Genomic DNA, 27,511 nt, shown 5'->3' with positions numbered 1-27,511 from the left:
AAACAAAATTGTCTTTATAAGGTTTGTAAACTTTCGTAAACAGGATGTAAATTGCAGCTTAGCCTATTAATACCTGTTTTATTATTTTTGTTGATAAAATGGTTAGTGATTTACATAATATAAAATTTTTCTAATGATAAGAAGATAAACCGCAAACATTTCCAGCATCCTACAAAGAAAACACTGAAACTGATCTGATTTAAAATTTATAAGGTAGCCATTAGAATGTTTTTGAAATTTAAAGGGCAGCCAAATAGCATTCAAACAGAAAGCTGATAACATGGCATAGTGAATTTCTTCCTTCTCTTCTTAATTTCCTGTGTTTTATTCTGTTCTCCCTTATAACAGTGCCTTGCAACTCTCATTACCAACAACAGATGTTTATCTAACTCCCTACGTTTAGCTAGACACCCATTTTGAAACAAGTGCTAACCCAGCGATGCTTCAAGAAACCTGTATCCTGAAATTGCAATACTTTAACTTGAGCACCCAGCTCTCGCTCCCAGTCAGGGGTAACATCTTCATTGCTTATAGCCTGTCAAGCTCTGCCAGAATGCTGTATACATTAACAGACCTCCACACTCTAGAGAATGCAATAGAGTTGCCATCCCAAGAAACCTTCACTGCACTTATTCTGGTTCTAAGTATTGTATATCCTTTCTTAGATAAGGAGACCAAGACTATATATATTACTTCATGGTCTCACTAACGCTCTATAAAATTACAATTTGCGTAGAGCAAGACACTTGATAAAATGGTAGACTTGATTCTTAAAGGTACTTCCGCACGCATACATAAAGCAACCACTATCTTGAGGCGAAAGGACACAAAGTAAATTCTCAGTGAAGCCCATATCTGATGAGTTAACAAAAAAACAAATGACCATCAGAGAGAAGATTAAGAAGCCATCAGCATGTTAAAGACTGTCTTTAGATCCCTAAATAGGGTTTGAGGTATCTTTTGTTGTGCCAAGAATTCCTGAATGCTCACGCACAAAAGAGGTATGAGGCACAACTCGAAAGGCCCCCTTAACCAATGAGGAAGCAAGACTTGATGAAAAGAACAGCAATTCATCAAAAACCGCATAAAGATTAACCAGAAGTGAGGAAGAAGAATATGATGCTTCCAATGCAGAAGTAGTCTGACCTTGGCATTACGAAAATATGCTTTTTTTAATTCTCCAACGCTCATCCATTTCAAATCCAGGTACAAAACTTACTTGCTCCTACCGCAAGCATCAATCCACCCTTACCCATGGCACAAGGCGTCCTAGAATCTTGTCACGCTTCTCCCATCACTCAAAGTTTCATCACTCAACAGTTATTGCATGGAAAAATGTTGTCACTCAGAGCAACCCCAGGAGCTGTCTGCAGGCTTCTTATAAAATTCCCATTAAATGTATAAAAGTCAACTCAAAAAAGATTATTAAGATAAATTATCCATAGTCTTCCCATCAAAAGAATCTCAGGTACTTCAATGCTAACAGCCTACAGCACTGATGTGTAGGCTTTTTCATAAAGTTTCTGAGATTAAATGTTAATAGAATATTGTTCAGACTACTGAACTCCCTGCCACCACCCAGGTCTCATCAAGTATGAAGTACCAGTAGCATTATTTACTGCTTATTTTTTAACTTGTGTCATAAATGCATCCTATTATTTTTTAATTTATTTAAGGTAATATTACTTTATGTGTTGTGCGAGAGCTCTATGTCCTGTGTTGTGCACGTAGGTCCGAAGGAAAATTGTTTTGTTTGGCGTTATACATGTATTCAGTTGAATAACTATAAACTTGAACTTGAAATTAATCAAATCTAAGCAAAAGAGGGCAATAAGAAGGTAACATGGGAAAAGAAATTCCAACTCTCAAGAATGACTGGGATAGATGCGAAATGTAAACACGTACTTACTAAAGTATGCCCGCAGAAAAAAGAATCTCAGCATTGTATGCGGTGACATATGTGCACTCTGATAATAAATTTTACTTTGAACTCTGAATTCTTTTCTAAGGAATGATACCAAATGTAGCCATCCTTAAGACCATAAGACATAGGAAAAGAATTAGGCCATTCAGCCCATCAAGTCAGCTCCACCATTCCATCATGGCTGATCCTAGATCCCACTCAATCCCACACATACCTGCCTTCTCGCTATATCTTTTGATGCTCTGACGGATCAGGAAACTATACCCACGGACTTGGTCTCCACCAGTCTGTGGCAGAGCATTCCACAGATTCACTACGCTCTGGCTAAAAAAAACCCTCCTTACTTCTGTCCTAAAAGGTCACCGCTCAATTTGGAGGCTGTGCTCTCTAGTTCTGAACACCCCCATCAGAGGAAACATCCTCTCCACATCCACCTTATCTAGTCCTTTCAACATTTGCTAGGTTTCAATAAGATCCCCACGCATTCTTCTAAATTCCAGAGAGTACAGGTCCAAAATCTGCCAAAAGCTCCTCATTTGTCAACCCACATACATCAAAGTTGCTGGTGAACGCAGCAGGCCAGGCAGCATCTATAGGAAGAGGCGCAGTCGACGTTTCAGGCCGAGACCCTTCGTCAGGACTAACTGAAGGAAGAGTGAGTAAGGGATTTGAAAGCTGGAGGGGGAGGGGGAGGGGGAGATGCAAAATGATAGGAGAAGACAGGAGGGGGAGGGATGGAGCCGAGAGCTGGACAGGTGATAGGCAGAAGGGGATACGAGAGGATCATGGGACAGGAGGTCCGGGAAGAAAGACGGGGGGGGGGAGGGTGACCCAGAGGATGGGCAAGACGTATATTCAGAGGGACAGAGGGAGAAAAAGGAGAGTGAGAGAAAGAATGTGTGCATTAAAAAGAGTAACAGATGGGGTACGAGGGGGAGGTGGGGCCTAGCGGAAGTTAGAGAAGTCAATGTTCATGCCATCAGGTTGGAGGCTACCCAGACGGAATATAAGGTGTTGTTCCTCCAACCTGAGTGTGGCTTCATCTTTACAGTAGAGGAGGCCGTGGATAGACATGTCAGAATGGGAATGGGATGTGGAATTAAAATGTGTGGCCACTGGGAGATCCTGCTTTCTCTGGCGGACAGAGCGTAGATGTTCAGCAAAGCGGTCTCCCAGTCTGCGTCGGGTCTCACCAATATATAAAAGGCCACATCGGGAGCACCGGACGCAGTATATCACCCCAGTCGACTCACAGGTGAAGTGATGCCTCACCTGGAAGGACTGTTTGGGGCCCTGAATGGTGGTAAGGGAGGAAGTGTAAGGGCATGTGTAGCACTTGTTCCGCTTACACGGATAAGTGCCAGGAGGGAGATCAGTGGGGAGGGATGGGGGGGACGAATGGACAAGGGAGTTGTGTAGGGAGCGATCCCTGTGGAATGCAGAGAGAGGCGGGGAGGGAAAGATATGCTTAGTGGTGGGATCCCGTTGGAGGTGGCGGAAGTTGCGGAGAATAATATGTTGGACCCGGAGGCTGGTGGGGTGGTAGGTGAGGACCAGGGGAACCCTATTCCTAGTGGGGTGGTGGGAGGATGGAGTGAGAGCAGATGTACGTGAAATGGGGGAGATGCGTTTAAGAGCAGAGTTGATAGTGGAGGAAGGGAAGCCCCTTTCTTTAAAAAATGAAGACATCTCCCTCATCCTAGAATGAAAAGCCTCATCCTGAGAGCAGATTCGGCGGAGACGGAGGAATTGCGAGAAGGGGATGGCGTTTTTGCAAGAGACAGGGTGAGAAGAGGAATAGTCCAGATAGTTGTGAGAGTCAGTAGGTTTATAGTAGACATCAGTGGATAAGCTGTCTCCAGAGACAGAGACAGAAAGATCTAGAAAGGGGAGGGAGGTGTCAGAAATGGACCAGGTAAACTTGAGGGCAGGGTGAAAGTTGGAGGCAAAGTTAATAAAGTCAACGAGTTCTGCATGCGTGCAGGAAGCAGCGCCAATGCAGTCGTCGATGTAGCGAAGGAAAAGTGGGGGACAGATACCAGAATAGGCACGGAACATAGATTGTTCCACAAACCCAACAAAAAGGCAGGTATAGCTAGGACCCATACGGGTGCCCATAGCTACACCTTTAGTTTGGAGGAAATGGGAGGAGCAAAAGGAGAAATTATTAAGAGTAAGGACTAATTCTGCTAGACGGAGCAGAGTGGTGGTAGAGGGGAACTGATTAGGTCTGGAATCCAAAAAGAAGCGTAGAGCTTTGAGACCTTCCTGATGGGGGATGGAAGTATATAGGGACTGGACATCCAAGGTGAAAATAAAGCGGTGGGGGGCCAGGGAACTTAAAATCATCGAAAAGTTTAAGAGCGTGAGAAGTGTCACGAACATAGGTCGGAAGGGATTGAACAAGGGGTGATAAAACAGTGTCGAGGTATGCAGAAACGAGTTCGGTGGGGCAGGAGCAAGCTGAGACAATAGGTCGGCCAGGACAGGCAGGTTTGTGGATCTTGGGTAGGAGGTAGAAACGGGAAGTGCGGGGTGTGGGAACTATAAGGTTGGTAGCAGTGAATGGGAGATCCCCTGAGCGGATAAAGTCGTTGATAGTGTGGGAGACAATGGCCTGGTGCTCCTTAGTGGGGTCACGATCGAGGGGTAAATAAGAGGAGGTATCCGCGAGTTGTCGCTGTGCCTCGGCAAGGTAGAGGTCAGTACGCCAGACTACAACAGCACCCCCCTTATCAGCGGGTTTAATAATAATGTTAGGATTAGTGCGGAGGGAGTGGAGAGCAGAGCGTTCCGAAGGAGTGAGGTTGGAATGGGGACAAGGTGCGGTGAAGTCAACCCCTTCATTCCCAGAATCATCCTTGTGAACCTCCTCTGGACCCTCTCCAATGACAACACATCCTTTCTGAGATATGGGTCAATACTCCCAAATGCAGCCTCAGTAGTGTCTTAAAGGCTCATCATTCTCTCCCTGCTTTTATATTCTATTCCCCTTGAAATAAATGCCAACATTGCATTTGTCTTCTTTACCACAGACTCAACCTGCAAATTCACCTGCTGGGAGTCTTGCACAAGGACTCCTAAGTCTCTCTGCACTTCTGATGTTTGAATTTTCTCCCCATTTAGATAATAGTCTGCACTATTGTTCCTTTTACCAAAATGTTATTATCGTACATTTCCCAACTCTGTATTCCATCTGCCACTTTTTTGCCCATTCTTCCAATTTGTCCCAAATCCTGCTGCAATCACATTGTTTCCTCAGTATTACCTACTCCTCCACCTATCTTCATAAAATCCACAAACTTTGCCACAAAGCCATTAATTTCATTATCTAAATCATTGACAAATATGAAAAGTAGCAGTCTCAATACTGACCTCTAAGAAACACCACTGTGCTGGCGCGTGGCCAAGTGGTTGAGGCGTTGGTCTAGTGATCTGAAGGTCGCCAGTTCGAGCCTCAGCTGAGGCAACGTGTTGTGTCCTTGAGCAAGGCACTTAACCACACATTGCTCTGCGACGACACTGGTGCCAAGCTGCATTGGCCCTAGTGCCCTTCCCTTGGAAAACATCAGTGGCACGGAGAGGGGAAACTTGCAGCATGGGCAACTGCCGGTCTTCCATACAACCTTGCCCAGGCCTGCACCCTGGAAACCTTCCAAGGCGCAAATCAATGGTCTCACGAGACTAACGGATGCCTATTAAAAAACACCACTAGTCACTGGCAGCCAACCAGTAAAGTCCCTCTTTATTCCCACTTGCTGCTTCCTGCCTGTCAGCCATTCCTTTATCCATGCCAGTATCTTTCCTGTAACACCATAGGACTTTATCTTGTTAAGCAACTTCATGTGTGGCACCTTATCAAATGCCTTCTGAAAATCCAAGTAAATAACATTCACGGCCTCTCCTTTGTCCTTCCTGCTTGTTACTTCCTCAAAGAACTCAAACAGATTTGTCAGGTAAGACTTCCCTTCACAGAAACCATGCTGACTTTAACTTATTTTATCATTAGTCTCCAAGTATCCTGAAACCTCATCCGTAATAATAGACTCCAACACTTTCCCAACCACTAGGTTTGGCTGAAAGATCTATAATTTCCTTTCTTTTGCCTTCTTCCTTTCTTATAGGATGGAGTGACATTTCCAATTTTCCAGTCCTCTGGGACCACGTCGTAATCAAGCGATTCTTCTTTTTTTTTTGGCGTGTGCCTGCGTGCGTGCGAGTCTGTGTGTGTGTGTCTGCGCATCTGCGTGCGTGCATCCATGATGATGTCTTTTTCATGGCTTTTTACAAGGCGCGGAGCGAGAGAGAGAGACTGTGTGGCGTGCCACTCCTCACACAGACACCTTTGCAGTACTTTTCCCTTTATTTTACAAGGTCGAGTTGTAATCTCAACACTCAACCCGGCACGGATGGAAAGCGTACTCAGGAGCGGACCTGACTGGTTTCGAACCCAGGAACCTCCGCTTCCGGGTCCGGCACCAATGTCATTGCGTCACCAGTTGGCCCATAATCAAGTGATTCTTGAAAGATCATCACCAATGCAGCCATTACTTCTTCAGCAACCTCTCTCAGAACTCTGGGTTGTAGTCCATCTGGTCCAGGTGGCTCATCCACCTTAAGAGCTTTCACTCTGCCTGGCACTTTGCCTTTGTAATAGCAGTGGCACTCACTCCTGCCCCCTGATACTCAAGGTCCTCTGGCACACTGCTAGTGTCTTCCACAGTGAAGACTGATGCAAAATACTCATCAAATTCATCTGCAATTTTTTAGTCCCTCACCAGCGTAATTTTCCAGTGGTCAAATATCAATTCTCACCGCCCTTTACTCTTTATATAACTGAAAAAACTTTTAGTACCCTGCTTTATATTATTGGCTAGTCTTTTCCCTGCTTATAGCATTTTTAGTTGCCTTCTGTTGGATTTTAAAAGTTTCCCAGTTATCTAACTTCCCACTCATTTTTGCTACCTTATATGCCCTTTCCTTGGCTTTTATGCAGTCCTTAACTTCCCTTGTCAATGACAGTTGCCTACCCCTCACATTTGAGGGCTTCTTCCTCTGTGGGAAATATCCATCCTGTGCCATGCGAACTATTCCCAGAAACTTCGGCCATCTCTGCTCTGCCGTCACCCCAGCCGGTATCTTCGTCCAATCCAGCTGGGCAGGCTGCTTTCTCATGCCCCTATAATTCCCTTTATTATATTGTGACCTATGCTTCTACCTCTCAAATCACTTCCTCAGGATATTTCAGCGACCCCTGTATAAATGTATGTAAACTTTTGGAAATATCAGATGGTTACTGCCAATGCCTCATCTGTGCAGAAAGTATTGAAGACTCTGCATCTAAACAAACTGCCTTTTAAAAATTATCTTAAAAACGTAAGTTTGGTAATCTCTTTCTGATTTCTGTGAAGAGATTGTTGGTCAAATAGTACATTGGGAAATAAACTTTTAAAAAGTTTTAAAAGAAGAACTTTTCAAGAGAAATGCACATGATATATTCGTCAATGAAAATAAAATGTCTGCAGCTATCCATGCAGACACATCATGGACTGCTGTCACTCTCCTCAATCTAAAATGATAGCTAATGTTCCAGGTTTAGGTGAAACAACTAGAGTGTGCATGCAGCTAAAATATTGAAAGATAGGTTATTTTTCATTGTAATGGGTTATTGCTGATAATAAGTCACCAGTCATCCAAGAGACAGTATATACAAATAATTGCTATGGTCTCATTCTCTATGGACTAGCTTTCGCTCAATGCCAATTTTAAATTATTTCATAAAAACTAATATTGGTTTATGTGACAATTAAATATGAATAATAAATCCTTTACTTTCTGTAGCAAACAATAAAATACCAAATAAAAATCCCTTTCCTTTTTTACAAATATCTTGCACAATGTCAACAATATCCCCAGGTATTACCTTCACGTGAATTTTTCTTGTTTCTTAATGAGCTATCATGTCCAATGCTTTTAATAGAGCCACGAGAAAATAAGAATTTTCCAAAAAAAATCTATTTTTCAGGAAAAAATTCATTAAAAATAATAATACAATTTGGAAGATCAAATGACCTGTAAACTATATGACATAATGTGGCATTTTATTGGCTTAGTTAACCAAAAAAAAATCTTATGTATATATTGGTTTTATTCACTTAATCAATTCCTAGCCCTGTATTTTATGTATTGAAATCAATATCATTGATCTATTATTGGTTTCTTGCTATGTGTTTATAGGATGGGTTTTACACATAGTACAGAATATGTCATGAAGGTATTTCTAGCATGTAAAATATCATGGCTGGAAATATATCCCCGAAAGATTTTTTTAAATGAACATTTTTTCATTTATAAAATGTAAACAAAAGTATCTTGCACTTATCATATATATCCTTGCCAGTAACACCACAGGTATAAAAAGAAATTTCTGGGGATTAATCATACCTGTAAGGTTGAAGTAACATTACACTGAATGCGGTTTATATACGTCACCTCCATTGTTCCTTCTGCAGTTTATGTTTTCACAATGCTAATTATATCTTCCTTATTAATTTCATCTCTATTGGATTGCAATGGAGAATCACAAAGAGATAAATCGGGCTGAAGCATTAATCTCCTGATGGACCAGACTTACATCAATGGACTGGACCGATTCTGACAAGCAATTAGTTTTGCCAGGTGGAACCTTTCCTGAAGGAAACTACAGCAACAGATCAGACTTAGCATATGGGATACACATCTACCATACAAGAAGTGGTCAGCCAGTTAGGCCTCTATTCTCTAGAACTTAAATATTCAAAACTCTTAGAAAACTTAGAGTCATGGAATCACATAGTTATAGAATACTGCAGCCCAGAAACAGGCCCTTCGGCCCATCTAGTCCACGCTGAACCATTAATTTGCCTAGACTCATTGACCTGCGACTGGACCATATTCCTCCATACCCCTCCCATTAACAAAGCTATCCAAATTTCTCCTAAATGTTGAAAATATAACCATATAACAATTACAGCACGGAAACTGGCCATCTCAGCCCTTCTAGTCCGTGCCGAACTCTTACTCTCACCTAGTCCCACCAACCTGCACTCAGCCCATAACCCTCCATTTCTTTCCTGTCCATGTATCTATCCAATTTAACTTTAAATGGCAACATCGAACCTGCCTCAACCACTTCTGCTGGAAGCTCATTCCACACAGCTACCACTCTCTAAGTAAAGAAGTTCCCCCTCATGTTACCCCGAAACTTTTGCCCTTTAACTCTCAACTCATGTCCTCTTCTTTGAATCTCCCCCACTCTCAATGGAAAAAGCCTATCCACGTCAACTCTATCTATCCCCCTCATAATTTTAAATACCTCTGTCAAGTCCCCCCTCAACCTTCTACGCTCCAAAGAATAAAGACCCAACTTGTTCAGCCTTTCTTTGTCCCTTAGGAGATGAAATCCAGGTAACATTCTAGTAAATCTTCTCTGTACTCTCTCAATTTTGTTGACATCTTTCCTATAATTCGGTGACCAGAACTGTACATAATACTCCAAATTTGGCCTTACCAATGCCTTGTACAATTTCTACATTACATCCCAACTCTTATACTCAATGCTCTGATCTATAAAGGCTAGCATACCAAAAGCTTTCGTCACCACCCTATCCACATGAGATTCCACCTTCAGGGAACTATGCACCATTATTCTAGATCCCTCTGTTCTACTGCATTCTTCAATGCCCTACCATTTACCATGTATGTCCTATTTTGATTAGTCCTACCAAAATGTAGCACCTCACATTTATCAGCATTAAACTCCATCTGCCATCTTTCAGCCCACTCTTCTAACTGGCCTAAATCTCTCTGAAAGCTTTGAAAACCTACTTCATTATCCACAACTCCACCTATCTTAGTATCATCTGCATACTTACTCATCCAATTTACTACCACATCATCCAGATCATTAATATAAAGGACAAACAACATTGGACCCAATACAGATCCCTGAGGCACACCACTAGTCACCAGCCTCCAATCTGACAAACAGTTATCCACCACTACTCTCTGGCATCTCCCATCCAGCCACTGCTGAATCCATTTTACTACTTCAATATTAATACCTAACGATTGAACCTTCCTAAATAACCTTCCATGTGGAACCTTGTCAAAGGCCTTACTGAAGTCCATATAGACAACATCCACCGCTTTACCCTCGTCAACTTTCCTAGTAACCTCTTCAAAAAACTCAATAAGATTTGTCAAACGTGACTTTCCATGCACAAATCCATGTTGACTGTTCCTAATCAGACCCTGTCTTATCCAGATAATTATATATACCATCTCTAAGAATACTTTCCATTAATTTACCCACCACTGACGTCAAACTCATAGGCCGATAATTGCTAGGTTTACTCTTAGAACCCTTTATAAACAATGGAACAACATGAGCAATACGCCAATCCTCTGGCACCATCCCTGTTTCTAATAACATTTGAAATATTTCTGTCAGAGCCCCTACTATTTCCACACTAACTTCCCTCAAGATCCTAGGGAATATAATGTCAGGACCCGGAGACTTATCCACTTTTATATTCCTTAAAAGTGCCAGTACTTCCTCTTCTTTAATCATCATAGTTTCCATAACTACCCTACTTGTTTCCCTTACCTTACACAATTCAATATCCTTCTCCTTAGTGAATACCGAAGAAAAGAAATTGTTCAAAATCTCCCCCAATCTCTTTTGGCTCCGCACATAGCCGTCCACTCTGATTCTCTAAGGGACCAATTCTATCCTTTTGCTATTAATATAACTGTAGAAACCCTTTGGATTTATTTTCACCTTACTTGCCAAAGCAACCTCGTATCTTCTTTTAGTTTTTCTATTTTCTTTCTTAAGATTTTTTTACATTCTTTATATTCCTCAAGCACCTCATTTATTCCAAGCTGCCTATATTTATTGTAGATCTTTCTCTTTTTCCGAGCCGTTTCTAATATCCCTTGAAAACCATGGCTCTCTCAAACTTTTAACCTTTCCTTTCAACCTAAAAGGAACATAAAGATTCTGTACCCTCAAAATTTCACCTTTAAATGACCTCCATTTCTCTATTACATCCTTCTCATAAAACAAATTGTCCCAATCCACTCCTTCTAAATCCCTTCGCATCTCTTCAAAGTTAGCCTTTCTCCAATCGAAAATCTCAACCCTGGGTCCAGTCCTATTCTTCTCCATAATTATATTGAAACTAATGGCATTGTGATCACTGGACCAGAAGTGCTCCCCAACACGTATCCCCATCACCTGACCCATCTCATTCCCTAACAGGAGATCCAACACTGCCTCTTCTCTAGTTGGTAGCTCTATGTATTGCTGCAAAAAACTATCCTGCACACATTTTACAAACTCCAAACCATCCAGCCCTTTCACAGTGTGGGCTTCCCAGTCTATGTGTGGAAAATTAAAATCTCCCACAATCACAACCTTGTGCTTACTGCAAATATCTGCTATCTCCTTACAAATTTGCTCCTCCAATTCTCACTCCCCATTAGGTGGTCTATAATACACCCCTATAAGCGTTACTACACCTTTCCCATTCCTCAAATCCACATTCTCCGCTTGCGCTGGCAGCTCATTCCACACTCTCACCACCCACTGAGTGAATTTCTCCCTCATGTTTCCCTTAGATATTTAACCTTTCACCTTTAACCCACGCCCTCTAGTTGTAGTCCTACCTGGCCTCAGTGGGAAAAGCCTGTTTGCATTTCATCTATCTATAACCTTCAATTTTGTAAATCTTTATCAAATCTCCCCTCAGTCTTCTACGTTCTAGGGAATGAAGTCCTAACCTGTTCAATCTTTCCCTATAACTCAGGTCCTCAAGTCCCGGCATCATCCTTGTAAAACCGCTCTGTAATCTTTCAGTCTTATTTGCATCATTCTTGCAGGTAGGTGACCGAAACTGGACACGATCCAAATAAGGTCTCATCAACATCTTACACAGTTTCAGCAAAACATCTGTACTTAGTACATTGATTTATGAAGGACAATGTGCCAAAAGTTTTCTTTACATCACTATCTACCTGTGACACCACTTTCAAGGAATTATGCATCTGTATTCCCAGATCCTCTGTTCGACTGCACTGTGCAGTGTCCTACCACTCTCTCTGGAAGACCTACCCTGGTTGGTCCTCCCAAAGTGCAAAACCTCACACTTGTTTGTATTAAATTCAAAAGTTGAAAGATTCATTATCAAAGCATGTATCCATATACAACTCTGGAATTTGTCTTCTCCAGATAGCCATGAAACAAAGAAAGAACATGAATGCCATTTAGAGAGAAACAGAACCCTCCCCCCCCCCACACACACACACACAGAAGAACGGCATCCAGATCATCAACCCCAAAATCCCCTCCCCCGCACAAAACAAAACAGGAACATTGACCCTCCCAAAAAAAAATTCCCTCTCTCCCACAAAAAACAAACAGAACAACACCCACCCCCAACACCCTCCCCTTTCACAACAAAATGGAAAAGGAATGGGCCATAAAAACACAGAATATAAAAACCCATAAGTCTGAAAAAGTTCACAGTCCTTAAATGCAATTAAGGCATCCGTTAGTCTTGCGAGACCATGGATCTGTGCCCGGAAAGTCTTCACTCTCCTGGGCAAGGTTGTATGGAAGACTGGCAGTTGCCCATGCTGCAAGTCTCCCCTCTCCACGACACCAATGTTGTCCAAGGGAAGGGCATTAGGACCCATACAGCTTGGCACCAGCGTCGTCGCAGAGCACTGTGCGATTAAGTGCCTTGTTCAAAGACACAACACGTAGCCTCGGCTGGGGCTTGAACTCACAACCTTCAGATCGCTAGTCGAATGCCTTAACCACTTGGCCACGTGCCCACAATAGTCCAATCCATAAACCCAGAACCACGATATCATCCTATGGTATCACCAACTTTCATCAAAAGAGAGAGACACCACACGAGGCAGAGAGGCCTACCCACCTGCCACAGTGAGCCACACAGTGAAAGGTTGTTCACAGATTCCTTCTCCGGCAGCGATCAAAAGGAAGGCAGTTGGCACTGAACTCATGCTCGCCTTCCACATTCGCCTCAATGTCTCAATCTTCCTCGACACTTTAATCAGTGACTAAAGGATGCTTTAACTGGCAATATGGAGTGAAGCATTGGCTCATGCCCCATTTCAAAGTTTCTTCCTTTGAGGCCATCCAAGTGTGTGGTCGCTTCCCGGAATCTTCTTGGAGACAGCAAAGTGCTGGATCACTCAAACGATCTCCAAGCTGCAGACTCTAACAGTCCCAGAAACACATTTAAGGTGTATTTCCATCTGACATTTTTCCAGCTGGTCCAGATGCTGCTGTCCATTGCACCCCCAATCTTGGTGTCATCAGCAAATTTGCTGATCCAGTTCACCACATTATGACACCGATGACAAACCACAACGGACCCAGCACCAATCCCTATGGCACACTACAAGTCACAGATCTCCAGTCTGAGAGACAACCATCTACAACCACTCTCCAGCTTCTCCCACAAAGCCAATGTCAAATCCAATTTACTAAAACATCTTGAATGCCAAGCGACTGAACCTTCCTGACCAATTTGACAAATGCCTTGCTAAAGTCCACATAGACAACATTCACTGCCTTGCCTTCATCAGCTTACCTGGTAACGTCCTTGAAAAACTCTAGGATTGGTTAGACACGACCTACCATGCTCAAAGACATGTTGACCATCTCTAATCATTCCCTGGCTATTCAAATACATATATGTCTGGTCTCATAGAATAGCTTCCAAAAACTTTCCCACTACTGATGACAGGCTCACCTGCCTATCACTTCCTGGCTTATTCTAGGTGCCTTTCTTAAACAATGGGACAACATTTACCTAGCTGGTATATGCGGGTGGAAACAATTTGGTCCAACCTGCCTCAACCTTCAATCCATCTCCTTTTTCTTAACCAGGCCCTCAATATCTGTTGAAAGCCAAGGCTCCCTAAACCTGTTATCCATGTCTTTTATTCTGACAGGAACATACGCATTTCTGTCACACACCGGGTCTCATTCCCTAATGGAGATCAAGTATCACACTCTCTCTAGTTAGGATTTCTATGTATTGATTAAGGGAACTTTCTTGAACACCTTTGACATACTCTTCCCAATCCAGCCCTTGTACAAACTGGGATCCCCCAGTCAATATGTGGAAAGTTTATGATCCATCCATCTTAACAAGATGCATGCAAGGATTGTAGATGGAGCTGCATTTACAGACAAATAGGTCAGCTATGATCTTATTGAATGGCAGAGCAGGCTCAATGGGCCAGATGGCCTACTCCTGCTCCTATTTCTTATGTTCTTATGATTTTCCCCCCAACTAAGGTGCCATGAATTAATGATCACAGTCTCAAAATAAGACTACTATTAAGAAATTGCATGAAGTGAAGTTTTTCTACTTATAATGTGGTTAAACTATAAAGTTCCCTAGGGGAGTGTTGTGGAGGTTGCGTCATTACTTTAATTTAAAATGAAGATTTCTGGATATGAAGGGAGGGAGAGTAGGCAGGAAGTCGGTATTCATAGTAGATCAGCTATGATTTTGATAAATCAGTATTGAAGTACCAAACAAAGTTTATTGTTACAACTTCAGAATTGGTACTGTTAAGTTTTAAAAATTCTAAACATTAAACCAATTTAAAGGAAGTCAAGGGAGTCTGAAAATGCAGATCTAACTTTGTGTTTACTTTAAGCAAGGTGCATACATATCTCGTGGTGGCACATTGACGTACGCAGTTCACGTATTTATACATATAACCTGTAATGAATTATTTATAGGAACAAGAATGTTTGATCAACCAACACACATACACAAAATTACTCAAATGTTACCGAAACGTTAAATACGCAACAGGTACCATCTAGGTACTGAGGCAAATCACAGCTGAACATCAGTTATGCTTGATACCTTTTGGCCCAGATATGCATTGGGTGCAATCCAGTAATACACCGGTGGTGAAATCCTGCTCTGCATCAGATTGTAAACGCTCAGTATTCCATCCAAGGCACCTTGCCTAGGATAAATAGTGAAAATTCCTTGTATATCACTGACGGACCAATTAGCCATGGAAGTCACCTAAAGTACAAAATTCAAGGGAAAAAATCCATTAATTGTCTACCTCAACAGAGTAAATTTTTAAGACATTTCACTGCTATCACAAACATTATTTATTTATTTGCAGATGTGGGAATAGACACCTCCGGTCCCACCCAATTACACCATGTGACCAATTAACCTACTAACCCGTGTGTCTTTGAAATGTGGATCAGCCAGAGGAAAATCACATGGTCACAGGGAGTACGTACAAACTTCTTACAGACAGTGGCAGAAATAAACCCAGGTGCTGGTGCTGTAATAGTGTTACATTCACTGGTACGTGATTTATGAAGCACATGATAAAAACTGGGCCGACTCATATTAAAAAGACAGCAGTATCCCAGATAATTAAATACCAAACATCTTTTCCATGAATTTCTGTGAAAATTTTTCCAGTTTCTCCTCATAACTTCAGCAAATTACATTAGAAAACGACAGCTGGCTGGAAACAACTGCTTTGCTGTGGGAATATGTCTATCCGCTTTCCAAACTAGCAGCAGGTAAAAGAGCCCTCCTGGAATTTCCAGGCTCCAATATCTTCTTTTATTTAATCTAATGTTAACAACAGTTTCTCATAATCGTCTTTAATTTTCCCTGTTAGAATCACATTACTGCAGAGTAGCTCCATAAATAATGAATTAGAATACTTAATCAGCTGATTTTGGATTCACTTTAAAGTTATATTGCAGCTTCTTGTGGAAGTTAGCTTTGAATCTAGAAAAGGGCGAAGTAATATCACGGTTCTTTTTTCAGCGGGGGGTGAAATTTTGGGGTTTGCAAGTTTTGTTTCTTTTCTTTTTCATGCCGGGGTGGGGTGGAGTTGATGTTTTTTCTTTCATCAGCTCCATGGTCTTTCTGTATTTCATGGCTATCTGGAGAAGACAGATATCAGAGTTGTATTGTATGTGCATATGTTGTCAATAAATTAAACCTTTGAACTTTTATTCTCAGGTGGAGAAACAAGAGACAACAGATACTGGAATCTGGAGCAACACCTAAGATTTTGGAAGAACTCAAAAGGTCAAGCAACATATTGATATAGTCTACATTGTGGGACAAAATTCTGCATCAGGACTGCTTGACACTACCTGCCTCCAATCTTACACTCTGTGTCAGTCGACCAATCACCTTGGAGTTCTTGGTGATTGGTCGACTGAGTTTTTGCCACTCTGCTTCACTCCTTTCTGCTGACCTACTTGCCTCTCTACTCTCAGCTGACAACTTCAGTCGTCCCACCAATGCTGCTTGACCCACGAAGTTCCTACGGCAGACTGTGTGTTGCTCAGGATATTCTCAGGTGATTGATCAAATGTCAAGTTTTCATGAGGGTTCAGCTGAAGTCATGTGGTAATAACTGGATAGTTGAAAGTACTGGATGAGTCTAACTAGAAGAGTAATAAGGCTCTTAAACATGCTCTAAAACTATGAGTTAGAGGGTGAAGAGTAGAATGATGCATCTTTAAGAATGACTGCTGCCAGAAATAGAGAAAATCTTGGTCATAATGCTTGGAAATAGAATTAGAATTCATTTATTATTCTTACATGTACTGAGGTACAGTGAAAAGCTTGTCTTGCATACCGTTCATACAGATCAAATCATGATACAGCGTACTTAAGTAGTACAAGGCAGAACAAAGACAGAATGCAAAATAAAGTGCAACAATTACAGAGAGTGAGTGCAGATAAACCATAAGGTGCAAGCTGGTAATGAGGTATATTGTGAGATCAACAGTCTATCTTATTGTTCTAAGGTGCTTTCTATGATGCATTGATAAAAACTGATAAGGGTTGACGGGGAAATACCATATTCCGATATTCTTGATGAAGTAGAAGCATTGCTGAAATTTCTTGGCCATGGCATCAAAGTAGTTGGACCAGAATGATGATCTTCATTCCTAGGAACTTTAAGTTCTCAACCCTCTCAACACCACTGACATAAACAAGAGTAGGTGCACCACCCCTGCTCCTGAAGTCAATGACCAGCTCTTTTTTTTTTGCTGATTCTGAGGTACAGGTTGTTGTCATGATGCCATGCCATAAGTGAAACACCTCCTTCCTGTACTCCAATTCATCATTATTGGAGATAATTGGCCCACTAAGGCGGTATCATCTACAAACTCGAAGACCAAGTTAGAGCAGAATCTGGGCACAGTCATGAGTGGACAGGAAATAGAAGGCTGGGGGACAAAACCTTGTTGAACACCAGTGTTAAGAATAATTGTGACAAAGGTGTTACTGCCAATTTTTACTGTTTGGGCAGGAAGTCAAGGATCCATTTGCAGAGGAAGGAGTTGATTCTTAGATCACAGAGTTCGGTGATGAGCTTGCTTGACATTATAGTATTGGTAGCAGAAATGTAGTCAATAAACAAAAATATACCAATGTGTATTTTTTATTTTCTATGTATTTTATTTATTATTTATTCTATTCCATTAAATTTTAAATACTTTTAAAATGTAATCATAATTTCCCTCTATTTACTGGACACGTTCTCTCCCCGAACATAAACACACAAATTTAACTTCTTGAGCACTTAAATAACGATCTCACCTGGTCCCTCAACACCACCTCTATAGTCAAGAAAGCACAGCAACATCTCCACTTCCTGATGAGATTCAGGTGAATTCCCATCTGGTACGGGAATTGCAAGGCATCTGGTTACAATTCCCAACTAGGTATTGCAAAAACTGCTGAGAGGATCATCAGGGTCTCTCCTCCACCTACGCAGGATATCTATCAGGAACACTGCATATGCGGGGCCCTCAGTATTGCCAACGATGCCTCCCATCTGTCCCACAGTCTCTTTATCCTCCAACCATCAGTCAGGAAGCACCACAGCATTAGAACAATGATCATTAGGATGGGAAACAGCTTCTTCCCCCAGGCCATGAGACTACTGAACTCCCTGCCACCATCCAGTCTCACCACATATGAAGCACCAGCAGCATTACACTGTTTATTTTTTTACTTGTGATGTAAATGCACCTTTTTATTTGTTTATTTTTGTGGTAATATTACTTCATGGGCTGTGCATGAGTTATAGGTACTGTATTGAGCAGCTTGGTGCAGAGGTACATCGTTTCTTTTGGAAGCGTACATGTAAGGGGTAAATGGGATGTCCAGGGAAGGGTAGCACCTCTGGTGAAGGGGCTTGTCATGTCCATTCTGGGGCATCTCACTCACCTTTGGACCCCACTGGATACTCAGCTCTCACTTGTGGATCCAAGTAGCTTTTGCATGCAACAGCAGCCACACCCTGGTACACCGCTTTGACATGTGGGCTAAACCAGGAGCGGGTAGCAAGCAGGCCTCACACCCCAGCGAGAGAGGGACATCCCTATCCTAGCATGTGAAGACAGCTCTGGTGGACTGTGTGGAAGAGATCCGCAGTAAGATTGAACAGACAAGAAGGCAGTTCTACAACGCTTTGTGGAGAGTGAAGGGCGTGAGAAGGAACAGAAGCAGTCATGGTCATTCCCTGCAACCTAGGAAGACCCCAGTTTGTGATGACTACTCGTACCACTGGATCCAGACATCCAAGGTCGAGAGAGTAAAGCTGCCCCAGTGCAATGACTTTCCCACTTTATAAATTCTCCCACACAAGTCTTCTGTAATTATTGGATACGATGGACAACCAATCATGCATGTATAAGGTTGAAATGACAATAAATTTGAAGTTGAGCAAGCTAAAATTATTTTCCTAACAAATAAATACCTACGTTATCATACCCCCAAGTAGAACTTTGGCATTCACTGGCTACCCCAGAACAGAAGCACTGGTCACAGCCTTTATAGTTCTCTAATTTCAAATTGAAGAACCCTCTTTTGCATTGGCCACAGTTCTTTCCTTCAGTGTTGGCCTGCAAATTAAATCAAATACAAATTATATTAACAGTTACGATTAAGATCCACATCACTCCAAAAAAAATTAGTGACATTTTCCATTTGAAATTGCTGCTTTTGTGAATTAATTTATAATACAACAAAATTACTAATTTGTGAATATTTGATGCATATGCACCAAACAGTGACTTAAAAATGGAACTGAATGATGCTTGTCTTCCTTCTTTCCATCCAACTACATATATATATATATATATATATATATACACACACACACACAAACATACATACTAGCAGAAATATAAACCTACATTAAACCCAGACCACTTTTTACTTCAGTCAATTACTGTATATTTATGTTCTCTTTAGACATAACTGTCTAAATCCATTGGCTGGGCTCCTAATGTTTTACAACCTGTGGACTTGCGAAGTACCACAGAAATTCTTCCTGTTCAATGTTTTCAACATTTCCTGCTTTCATCTTAAATAATTAAGTGGTGTGACTAATATTTAGCTTCTGTGTGGACAGCGGGAGTTTGAGAATCCAAATCATTCCAGAAAGTAGAATATGAAGATGCAAATATCCCAAACTTTCTGGGAGGTCCTCACCACAATCATTGCAAACACACTCTGATGCTGCATTCTTCATGGAATCCCTTGACAAAGTGGCAACTTCCTTCATTTTTCCCAGCTGCATTACTGGAATATCTAGGTGCTAAACCTACAAGGTGAAGCTTCAGCAACTCAATTCCATTTAGTGTAACGCGATGCTCTCAGTGCAAAAAGGTTTATTTCACTTACATTTTTTGAAGTAAGCTAATCAGTTCAAATATATTCAGTTCTTAAGAGTATTCTGCTGTTTTGAAGTTATTTTATGATTATTTTGAATAGCTTTAATTAAATGTAACAAATAATTTACCAAAGATAGGAATATTTTACAAAGTTGCTCAGTGCCAGTTGATTGTACCAGTCTAAAAGTCTTCAATGTTTATATATAATCTTGAGTCAAGGTCATGTATTTACTTGTTCGTTGATTGGGATACAGCATGGAGTAGGCCTTTTCGGCCCTGCGAGCTGCGCCGCCAAACGTTTCCCCAATTTAACCCTAGCCTAATTTACCAATTAACCTACCAACCAGTAGGAGGGGATTGAAAGGGGAAACCGGAGCACCTGGAGGAAATCCATGCGGTCACGGGGGGATCGTACAAACTCCCGACAGGCAATGATGGGAACTGAACCCGGATCGCTGGTACTGTAAAGCGTTGTGCCAGCCACTATGCTACCGTGCTGCCCCAACATTATAGCATTTAAGTTTTTTGAACTGGGACACCTGTGACTTAACATAGAACATAGAATAGCACAGTACAGGTCCTTCGGCCCACAATGTTGTGCCGACCCTCAAACCCTGCTTCCCATATAACCCACCTTAAATTCCTCCATATACCTGTCTGGTAGTCTCTTAAATTTTACTAGTGTATCTGCCTCCACCACTGACTCAGGCAGTGCATTCCATGCACCAAAAAACCCTCCTCTAATATCCCCCTTGAACTTCACACCCCTTACCTTAAAGCCATGTCCTCTTGTATTGAGCAGTGGTGCCCTAGGGAAGAGGCGCTGGCTATCCACTCTATCTATTCCTCCTAATATCTTGTATACCTCTACCATATCTTCTCTCATCCTCCTTCTCTCCAAAGAGTAAAGCCCTAGCTCCCTTAATCTCTGATCATAGTCCATACTCTCTAAACCAGGCAGCATCCTGGCAAATCTCCTCTGTACCCTTTCTAATGCTTCCACATCCTTCCTATAGTGAGGCGACCAGAACTGGACACAGTACTCCAAGTGTGGCCTAACCAGAGTTTTACAGAGCTGCATCATTACCTCGCAACTCTTAAACTCTATCCCTCGACTTATGAAAGCTAACACCCCATAAGCTTGCTTAACTACCCTATCTACCTGTGAGGCAACTTTCAGGGATCTGTGGACATGTACCCCTAGATCCCTCTGCTCCTCCACACTACCAAGTATCCTACCATTTACTTTGTACTCTGCCTTGGAGTTTGTCCTTCCAAAGTGTACCACCTCACACTTCTTCGGGTTGAACTCCATCTGCCACTTCTCAGCCCACTTCTGCAACCTATCAACATATCTCTGCAATCTTTGACAATCCTCTACACTACCTACACCACCACCAACCTTCGTGTCGTCTGCAAACTTGCCAACCCACCCTTCTACCCCCACATCCAGGTCATTAATAAAAATCAAGAAAAGTAGATGTCCCAGAACAGATCCTTGTGGGACACCACTAGTCACAACCCTCCAATCCAAATGTACTCCCTCCACCATGACCTTCTGCCTTCTGCAGGCAGGCCAATTCTGAATCCACCTGGCCAAACTTCCCTGGATCCCTTGCCTTCTGACTTTCTGAATAAGCCTACCACGTGGAACCTTGTCAAATGCCTTACTAAAATCCATATAGATCACATCCACTGCACTACCCTCATCTATATGCCTGGTCACCTCCTCAAATAACTCTATCAGGCTTGTTAGACACGATCTGCCCTTCACAAAGCCATGCTGACTGTCCCTGATCAGACCATGATTCTCTAAGTGCCCACAGATCCTACCTCTAAGAATCTTTTCCAACAGCTTTCCCACCACAGACGTAAAGTTCACTGGTCTATAATTACCCGGACTATCCCTACTACCTTTTTTGAACAAGGGGACAACATTCCCCTCCCTCCAATCTTCTGGTACCATTCTCGTAGACAACAAAGACATAAAGATCCTAGCCAGAGGCTCAGCAATCTCTTCCCTCGCTTCGTAAAGCAGCCTGGGGAATATTCTGTCAGGCCCCGGGAATTTATCTGTCCTAATGTTTTTTAATAACTCCAACATCTCCTCTGCCTTAATATCAACATGCTCCAGAACATCAACCTCACTCGTATTGTCCTCACCATCATCAAGTTCCCTCTCATTGGTGAATACCGAACAGAAGTATTCATTGAGGACCTCGTTCACTTCCACAGCCTCCAGGCACATCTTCCCACCTTTATCTCTAAGCGGTCCTACCTTCACTCCTGTCATTCTTTTGTTCTTCACATAATTGAAGAATGCCTTGGGGTTTTCCTTTACCCTACTCGCTAAGGCCTTCTCATGCCCCCTTCTTGCTCTTCTCAGCCCCTTCTTAAGCTCCTTTCTTGCTGCTCTATATTCCTCAATAGACCCATCTGATCCTTGCTTCCTAAACCTCACGTGTGCTGCCATCTTCCTCCTGACTAGATTTTCCACCTCACTTGTCCAGCTGTCAAAGCTTTTCACTTGAGGAGAGTGGTTTTGAGGGAGCTTTCACTTTCTGCAAAACTCGCGTGCTCTATCGCACAACGATGCTCAGGGGCTTATGGGAACAAAACACCACTTTGTGTAAGTGTGACTGGAGCAGTATTGAGAGTTTTCGCTGGTTCCTAAAATGGGGAGGGCCGAACCTCCCTTCCAGATGGACATGGCCCACGGACTATATGTTATAACACCATAAGTCTTTAACAACTTACTTAATTACTAACTAAACTGAATTTATAAGACACCTTTAACACAAGCAAACAACCTAAGGTACTTCACAGGAATGCAACTAAACAAAATTGACACCATGAGAAATCTTTAGACCAGAAATTATTAAATGCTGAGTAAAAGGCACTGGTTTTAAGAAATGTTGAAGGAGGGAAGAGAGGTCATGAAGTGGTGGGGGCGAGGGTAGGAATTTTCATGCTGAGGCAGAGGGACAGTGGCAGAACAGTTACATTTGGAGGCAAATTAACAGGCCAAAACTTGCTGGCTTTGCTACTAGACATTGGAAACCCTAAACCATTGTGCAGACTGGGGTCTCATAAGGGCACATTGCTTACGGTGGGTGGGACCCTTTGAGGCATCAGCTCCTCCCTCAACTATCTCATCTACAGCAGCAAGACCATCAAAAAAGCTGGGTTTAACAACAGTCTGCACAAGGAATCAAATCTGGGATACTCCGGTCAATGCTCCAAAACGAGTATAAATATAACATCCATTAAACCAACTGCACAATTTGCCAAACAAAATCAACTTCTTTAATGGCATCTTTAAGTTACCCAAGGTAAAAGAAAATGCACTCTTAAGTTTATATTACATTGCAGTTGCCTATCTTTTATTCATATGAAATAATTAATGATATCATATTCCTTAATTATATTTAACCTAAAAATCCTTGTTTTTAATAATATATCTATGTAGTTTCTTTCTGTGTTCTTTATATGCTCAAATACTCTTTGTATAACTTTTATATGTTCTTCCTTTCTCAATTTATAAATTCCATGGGATCCTTATTAATCGATGTATAAAGTTTGATAATATGGTACTACCTTACAAATACATTCTCCAGAACAAGGATCAGAATTCAAGCTTCCTTCAATACTACAGTCACACTGAATGCATTCCGGAAATCCAGTAAAACCAAATGCACAGTAGTCACACTTCTCTCCTCCATAACCAGCCTTGCAATAGCACGAGCCTGAAGTTAGACCTAGAATGAGGATGAGAATTTGTTACATTAAAAAGTTTAAAAGTCAGCATTGGAAATAAAGAAAGATATGATATCTGTCCAATAAGCACATTACCTCCTTCAGTATGTTTGTCATCCTTGATGCATTTATTATTCAAAGACCCAATTAAATTGCAAGAGCAAGGGACACATGGGCTTGGTTCATAAGGAGAAACCTGGAAAAAATGTAACATTTGATTCACAAAAATTGAAGGTGTATAAATCTGCCTTTGTGTTATGATGTTTTCAAGCCTATAAAGTTAACTCTTCCTATGCTGTGAATATGTGCTATATTCCATTAATTGACAAGCACAGATTTATTTGGTTCTGATAAGCAAAAAAAAACTGAATGCTGAACATCTGAAGTAAAAGCCAAACATGCAGGACATATTTCGCAGATCAAGCAGCAGCTGTGGAGAGAGAAATAGAGATAAGATTTCACATCAGAACTTGGGAAAAGTTAGAACTCAAACATGTGTTTAGCTGCAGAGGAGGAGGAGGAGAAATGCACAGAACAAAGCACAGAGACCAAAAGACACAACTCGTACTCCTACTGGCTCTGAGAGGACAGGCAATGTCTGTTAATCACAGTTAATCTCGCTGAGGGAGACATCCATAGAAGGGTTAATGTAAATAGAGAAGAACAAAAATAAAACTGTGATTGTAAAATGTAAAACATAGCAGTTGCTGAATACCTGAAATACTCATCAGATCAGGCAGCAACTGTGGAAAATGAGAAAAATGAGCCAATGTTACAGGTGTAGATCTTTCATCAGAACTGTCTAGTTTAGATACAAACTGCAAAGGCTGGTTATCTGAAATCATTGAATTGAAGTTAACAGTTCTGCTGAAAGGCCAACAACCAATAGAATGAGCTTTATCTCTGCAGATGCCTGACCTGTTATGTACTAACAGTCTATCTCTTTTTACTGCAGATTTGCAGCAAATGCTGTACTATTATTATAGGATTGTTCTTCTCCTTTTTCATCTCCTATATTAGCTCTTTCAGATAATTCAGCTGTAATTGACAAGACGCCAATAATCTTCCTCTGCCAACACAACATCCACTCTCTTGTTTTCCATACCCATCACAGATGATAACAAAGGGTCTGACAAAAAGTAGTGGGTATGGACCAATCCATCTCAGGTGAAGCCCTCCCAGCCATTGAGCACATCTACTTGAAACACTGCTGTAGAAAAGCAGCATCCATCATCAGGGAGCCCCACAACCCGGGACATTCTTTCTTCTCAATGCTGCTATCAAGAAGAAGGTACAAGAGCCTCAGGATTCAACACCACCAGGTTCAGGAACAGATACTACCCCTCAGCCATCAGACTCTTCAACCGAAGGGGATAACTTCACTCAACTTCACTTGCCCCATCACTGAAATGTTCCCACAGCCAATGGACTCACTTTCAAGGACTTTTCATCTCTTCTTGATTTTTATAGCTTATTGATTTATATTATTATTTCTTCACTTTGTATTTGCACTGTTTGTTGTCTTCTGCACTCTAGTTGAACACCCTAGTTGAGCAGTCTTTCACTGATTCTGTTAGTCATTATTCTATAGATTTGTTGAGTATGCCCTCAAGAACGTAAATCTCAGGGTTGAATATGTGACATAACTGTACTTTGATAATAAAATTTACTTTGCACTTTGAGGTATTCCCTTTGTTCTTTCCTCCACCAACCACTACTGTTCATCAACGTTATCCCCTTGATGCCCACCCCCCCCAAGTTAAAACTTGTCTAACTTTTCCAAGTTCAAATGCAAGGTCAGTGACATGAAACATCGACTATTTCTCTCTCCAGAGATGTTGCTTGACCTGATTTCTGATCCTTTCTGATCCTTTTTCTACATACAGTACTGATCCTTTCTGATCCTTTTTTCTACATACAGAAAAAGTAAAAGTCTAAAAGTCTAAGGTATGCATGTATGGATGTACTTATTTATTTATTCATTAATTGATTTATTTATTAATTGATTGATTACAGACTAACCCAGCTGAGACACCAGTGTAGTGAAAGCAATAGAACCTGTGGGGAACAGATGGGAAATTAGAGAGGATAAAATGGGTTTAGCATGAAACTAGTGGAAATGAGTGCTTGATGGTTGATACGGATACTATGGGTCAATAGCCTTTTTTACTGTGCTTATGACTATGATTTTATGACAATTCCAAACACTCACCACCCTCAAATCCTCTCTGATTCTTGTATCAATTACCTTTGATTTATGTCCTCTACCAAACAGGTGAGAAGTGGCAGGAAGCAAGGCACTTCCTCTCCCACATTCTTTATTTGCCAGCTGTCTTCCTATCATGTTTCAATGTTGCCTAAGCCAACCCCACACTTTTCTGGAACTATAAAATACATGAATATATTAATCGGTATTATTCTATTACCTGAAACATAACTGTTAGTTCCAATATTAATTTAGAAATTCTTCTCCAAGATAGTTCATCAAATGAGAAAAATTTCAAACTGTTTATACAAATATCTGTGTTCCAGTATTGCATTGTAGTTTAAAATATTACACTCGTGAACATATCATTCTGAAACTAATTTGGATCAAATTCCTAGTAATGCATCCTTATGCATCCATGCAGGAACAATCAGTTTGATGTGAAAACACATTTTAAAAAGATAATCCTGCGCCATACCCATGCAGGTCGGAAGAATTCATCAGTGCAGGTTTCACAATTTATTCCAGCTGTGTTGTTCACACAATCAATGCACACGCCACCTCCAATATATTCTCCTCGTATGTTTAAACTCAGTCTCCTGTCTGCTACATTCTGGTCAAAGTAGCAATCATGAGCTTTTCCATGGCAATTACATTCTGCAATAGTAAAAATTCTAATAATCAGGCAAATGAAGGATAAAATTCTGCTTAAAAAAAACTATTAGTCAACCAAATAGGAAGTCATTATTTTAAAAAAAGAGTCCTTTCCTATTTTTTGGAAGTTATTTCATCTCAGATCATTAATTAATTCTACTTAATGAACCATTTAAGCACAGAAATCAGCAAAAGATATTTATATATTGGGCTTTGCTGGTTATTTGTCCAGCCTCTGGGTGGCAAAAGGCAACTTATCTTCTGGTAACACTCACAACACGCTGAAGGAACTCAGCAGGTCGGGCAGCATTCATGGAAACGATCTGCCAACTTTTCGGGCCAGAACCCTTCGTCAGGACTGTAGGGGGAAGGGGCAGAGGCCCTATAAAGAAGGTGGGGGGAGGGTGGGAAGGAGAAGGCTGGTAGGTTCCAGGTGAAAAACCAGTAAGGGGAAAGATAAAGGGGTGGGGGAAGGGAGGCAGGGAGGTGATAGGCAGGAAAGGTGAAGAAGGAATAGGGGAAAGCACAATGGGTAGTAGAAGGAGGCAGAACCATGAGGGAGGTAGTAGGCAGCTGGGAGAGGGGGCAGAGTGACATAGGGATGTGGGGGGGGGAATTACTGGAAGTTGGAGAATTCGATGTTGATACCAAAGGGCTGGAGACTACCTAGACGGTATATGAGGCATTGCTCCTCCAACCTGAGTTTAGCTTCATCATGGCAGTAGAGGAGGCCATGTGTGGACATATCTGAATGGGAGTGTGAAGCAGAGTTGAAGTGGGTGGCAACCGGGAGATCCCGTCTGTTGTGGCGGACGGAGCGGAGGTGCTCGACAAAGCGGTCCCCCAATCTGCGTCGGGTTTCACTGATGTAGATGAGGCCGCACCGGGAGCGCCGGATGCAATAGATGACCCCAATAGACTCACAGGTGAAGTGTTGACTCACCTGGAAGGACTGTTTGGGGCCCTGAATGGTAGCAAGAGAAGAGGTGTAGGAACAGGTGTAGCACTTACGCATACAGGGATAAGTGTCGGGTGGGAGATCCGTGGGGAGGGACGTGTGGACCAGGGAGTCGCGGAGGGAACGATCCCTGCGGAAAGCGGAGAGGGGTGGAGAGGGAAAGATGTGCTTAGTGGTGGGGTCCTGTTGAAGGTGGCGGAAGTTGCGGAGGATAATGTGTTGGATCTG

At 41.8% G+C, this 27,511-nt stretch overlaps 1 protein-coding gene across 3 annotated transcripts in view; it reads right to left on the bottom strand.

The window, feature by feature from the left end:
• lama2 (laminin, alpha 2) overlaps window positions 1–27,511 on the bottom strand; it is a 398,231-nt gene that overhangs the window by 224,063 nt on the left and 146,657 nt on the right. For all 3 annotated transcript variants that reach the window (XM_063034544.1, XM_063034525.1, XM_063034534.1), the window contains exons 8-12: window positions 26,150–26,328; window positions 23,562–23,661; window positions 23,307–23,467; window positions 18,795–18,935; window positions 14,887–15,054 (exon numbers count right to left, since the gene is read on the bottom strand). In XM_063034544.1, coding sequence (XP_062890614.1) covers window positions 14,887–15,054; window positions 18,795–18,935; window positions 23,307–23,467; window positions 23,562–23,661; window positions 26,150–26,328 — 749 coding nt within the window. The remainder of the gene's footprint in view (window positions 1–14,886; window positions 15,055–18,794; window positions 18,936–23,306; window positions 23,468–23,561; window positions 23,662–26,149; window positions 26,329–27,511) is intronic.

This window comes from Mobula hypostoma, chromosome 2, assembly GCF_963921235.1.
Source record: "Mobula hypostoma chromosome 2, sMobHyp1.1, whole genome shotgun sequence".
NCBI classification, from domain to species: Eukaryota; Metazoa; Chordata; class Chondrichthyes; order Myliobatiformes; family Myliobatidae; genus Mobula; species Mobula hypostoma.
The sequence above is the reverse complement of the archived record's forward strand: the minus strand, read 5'-3'. Positions and strand labels throughout refer to the sequence as shown.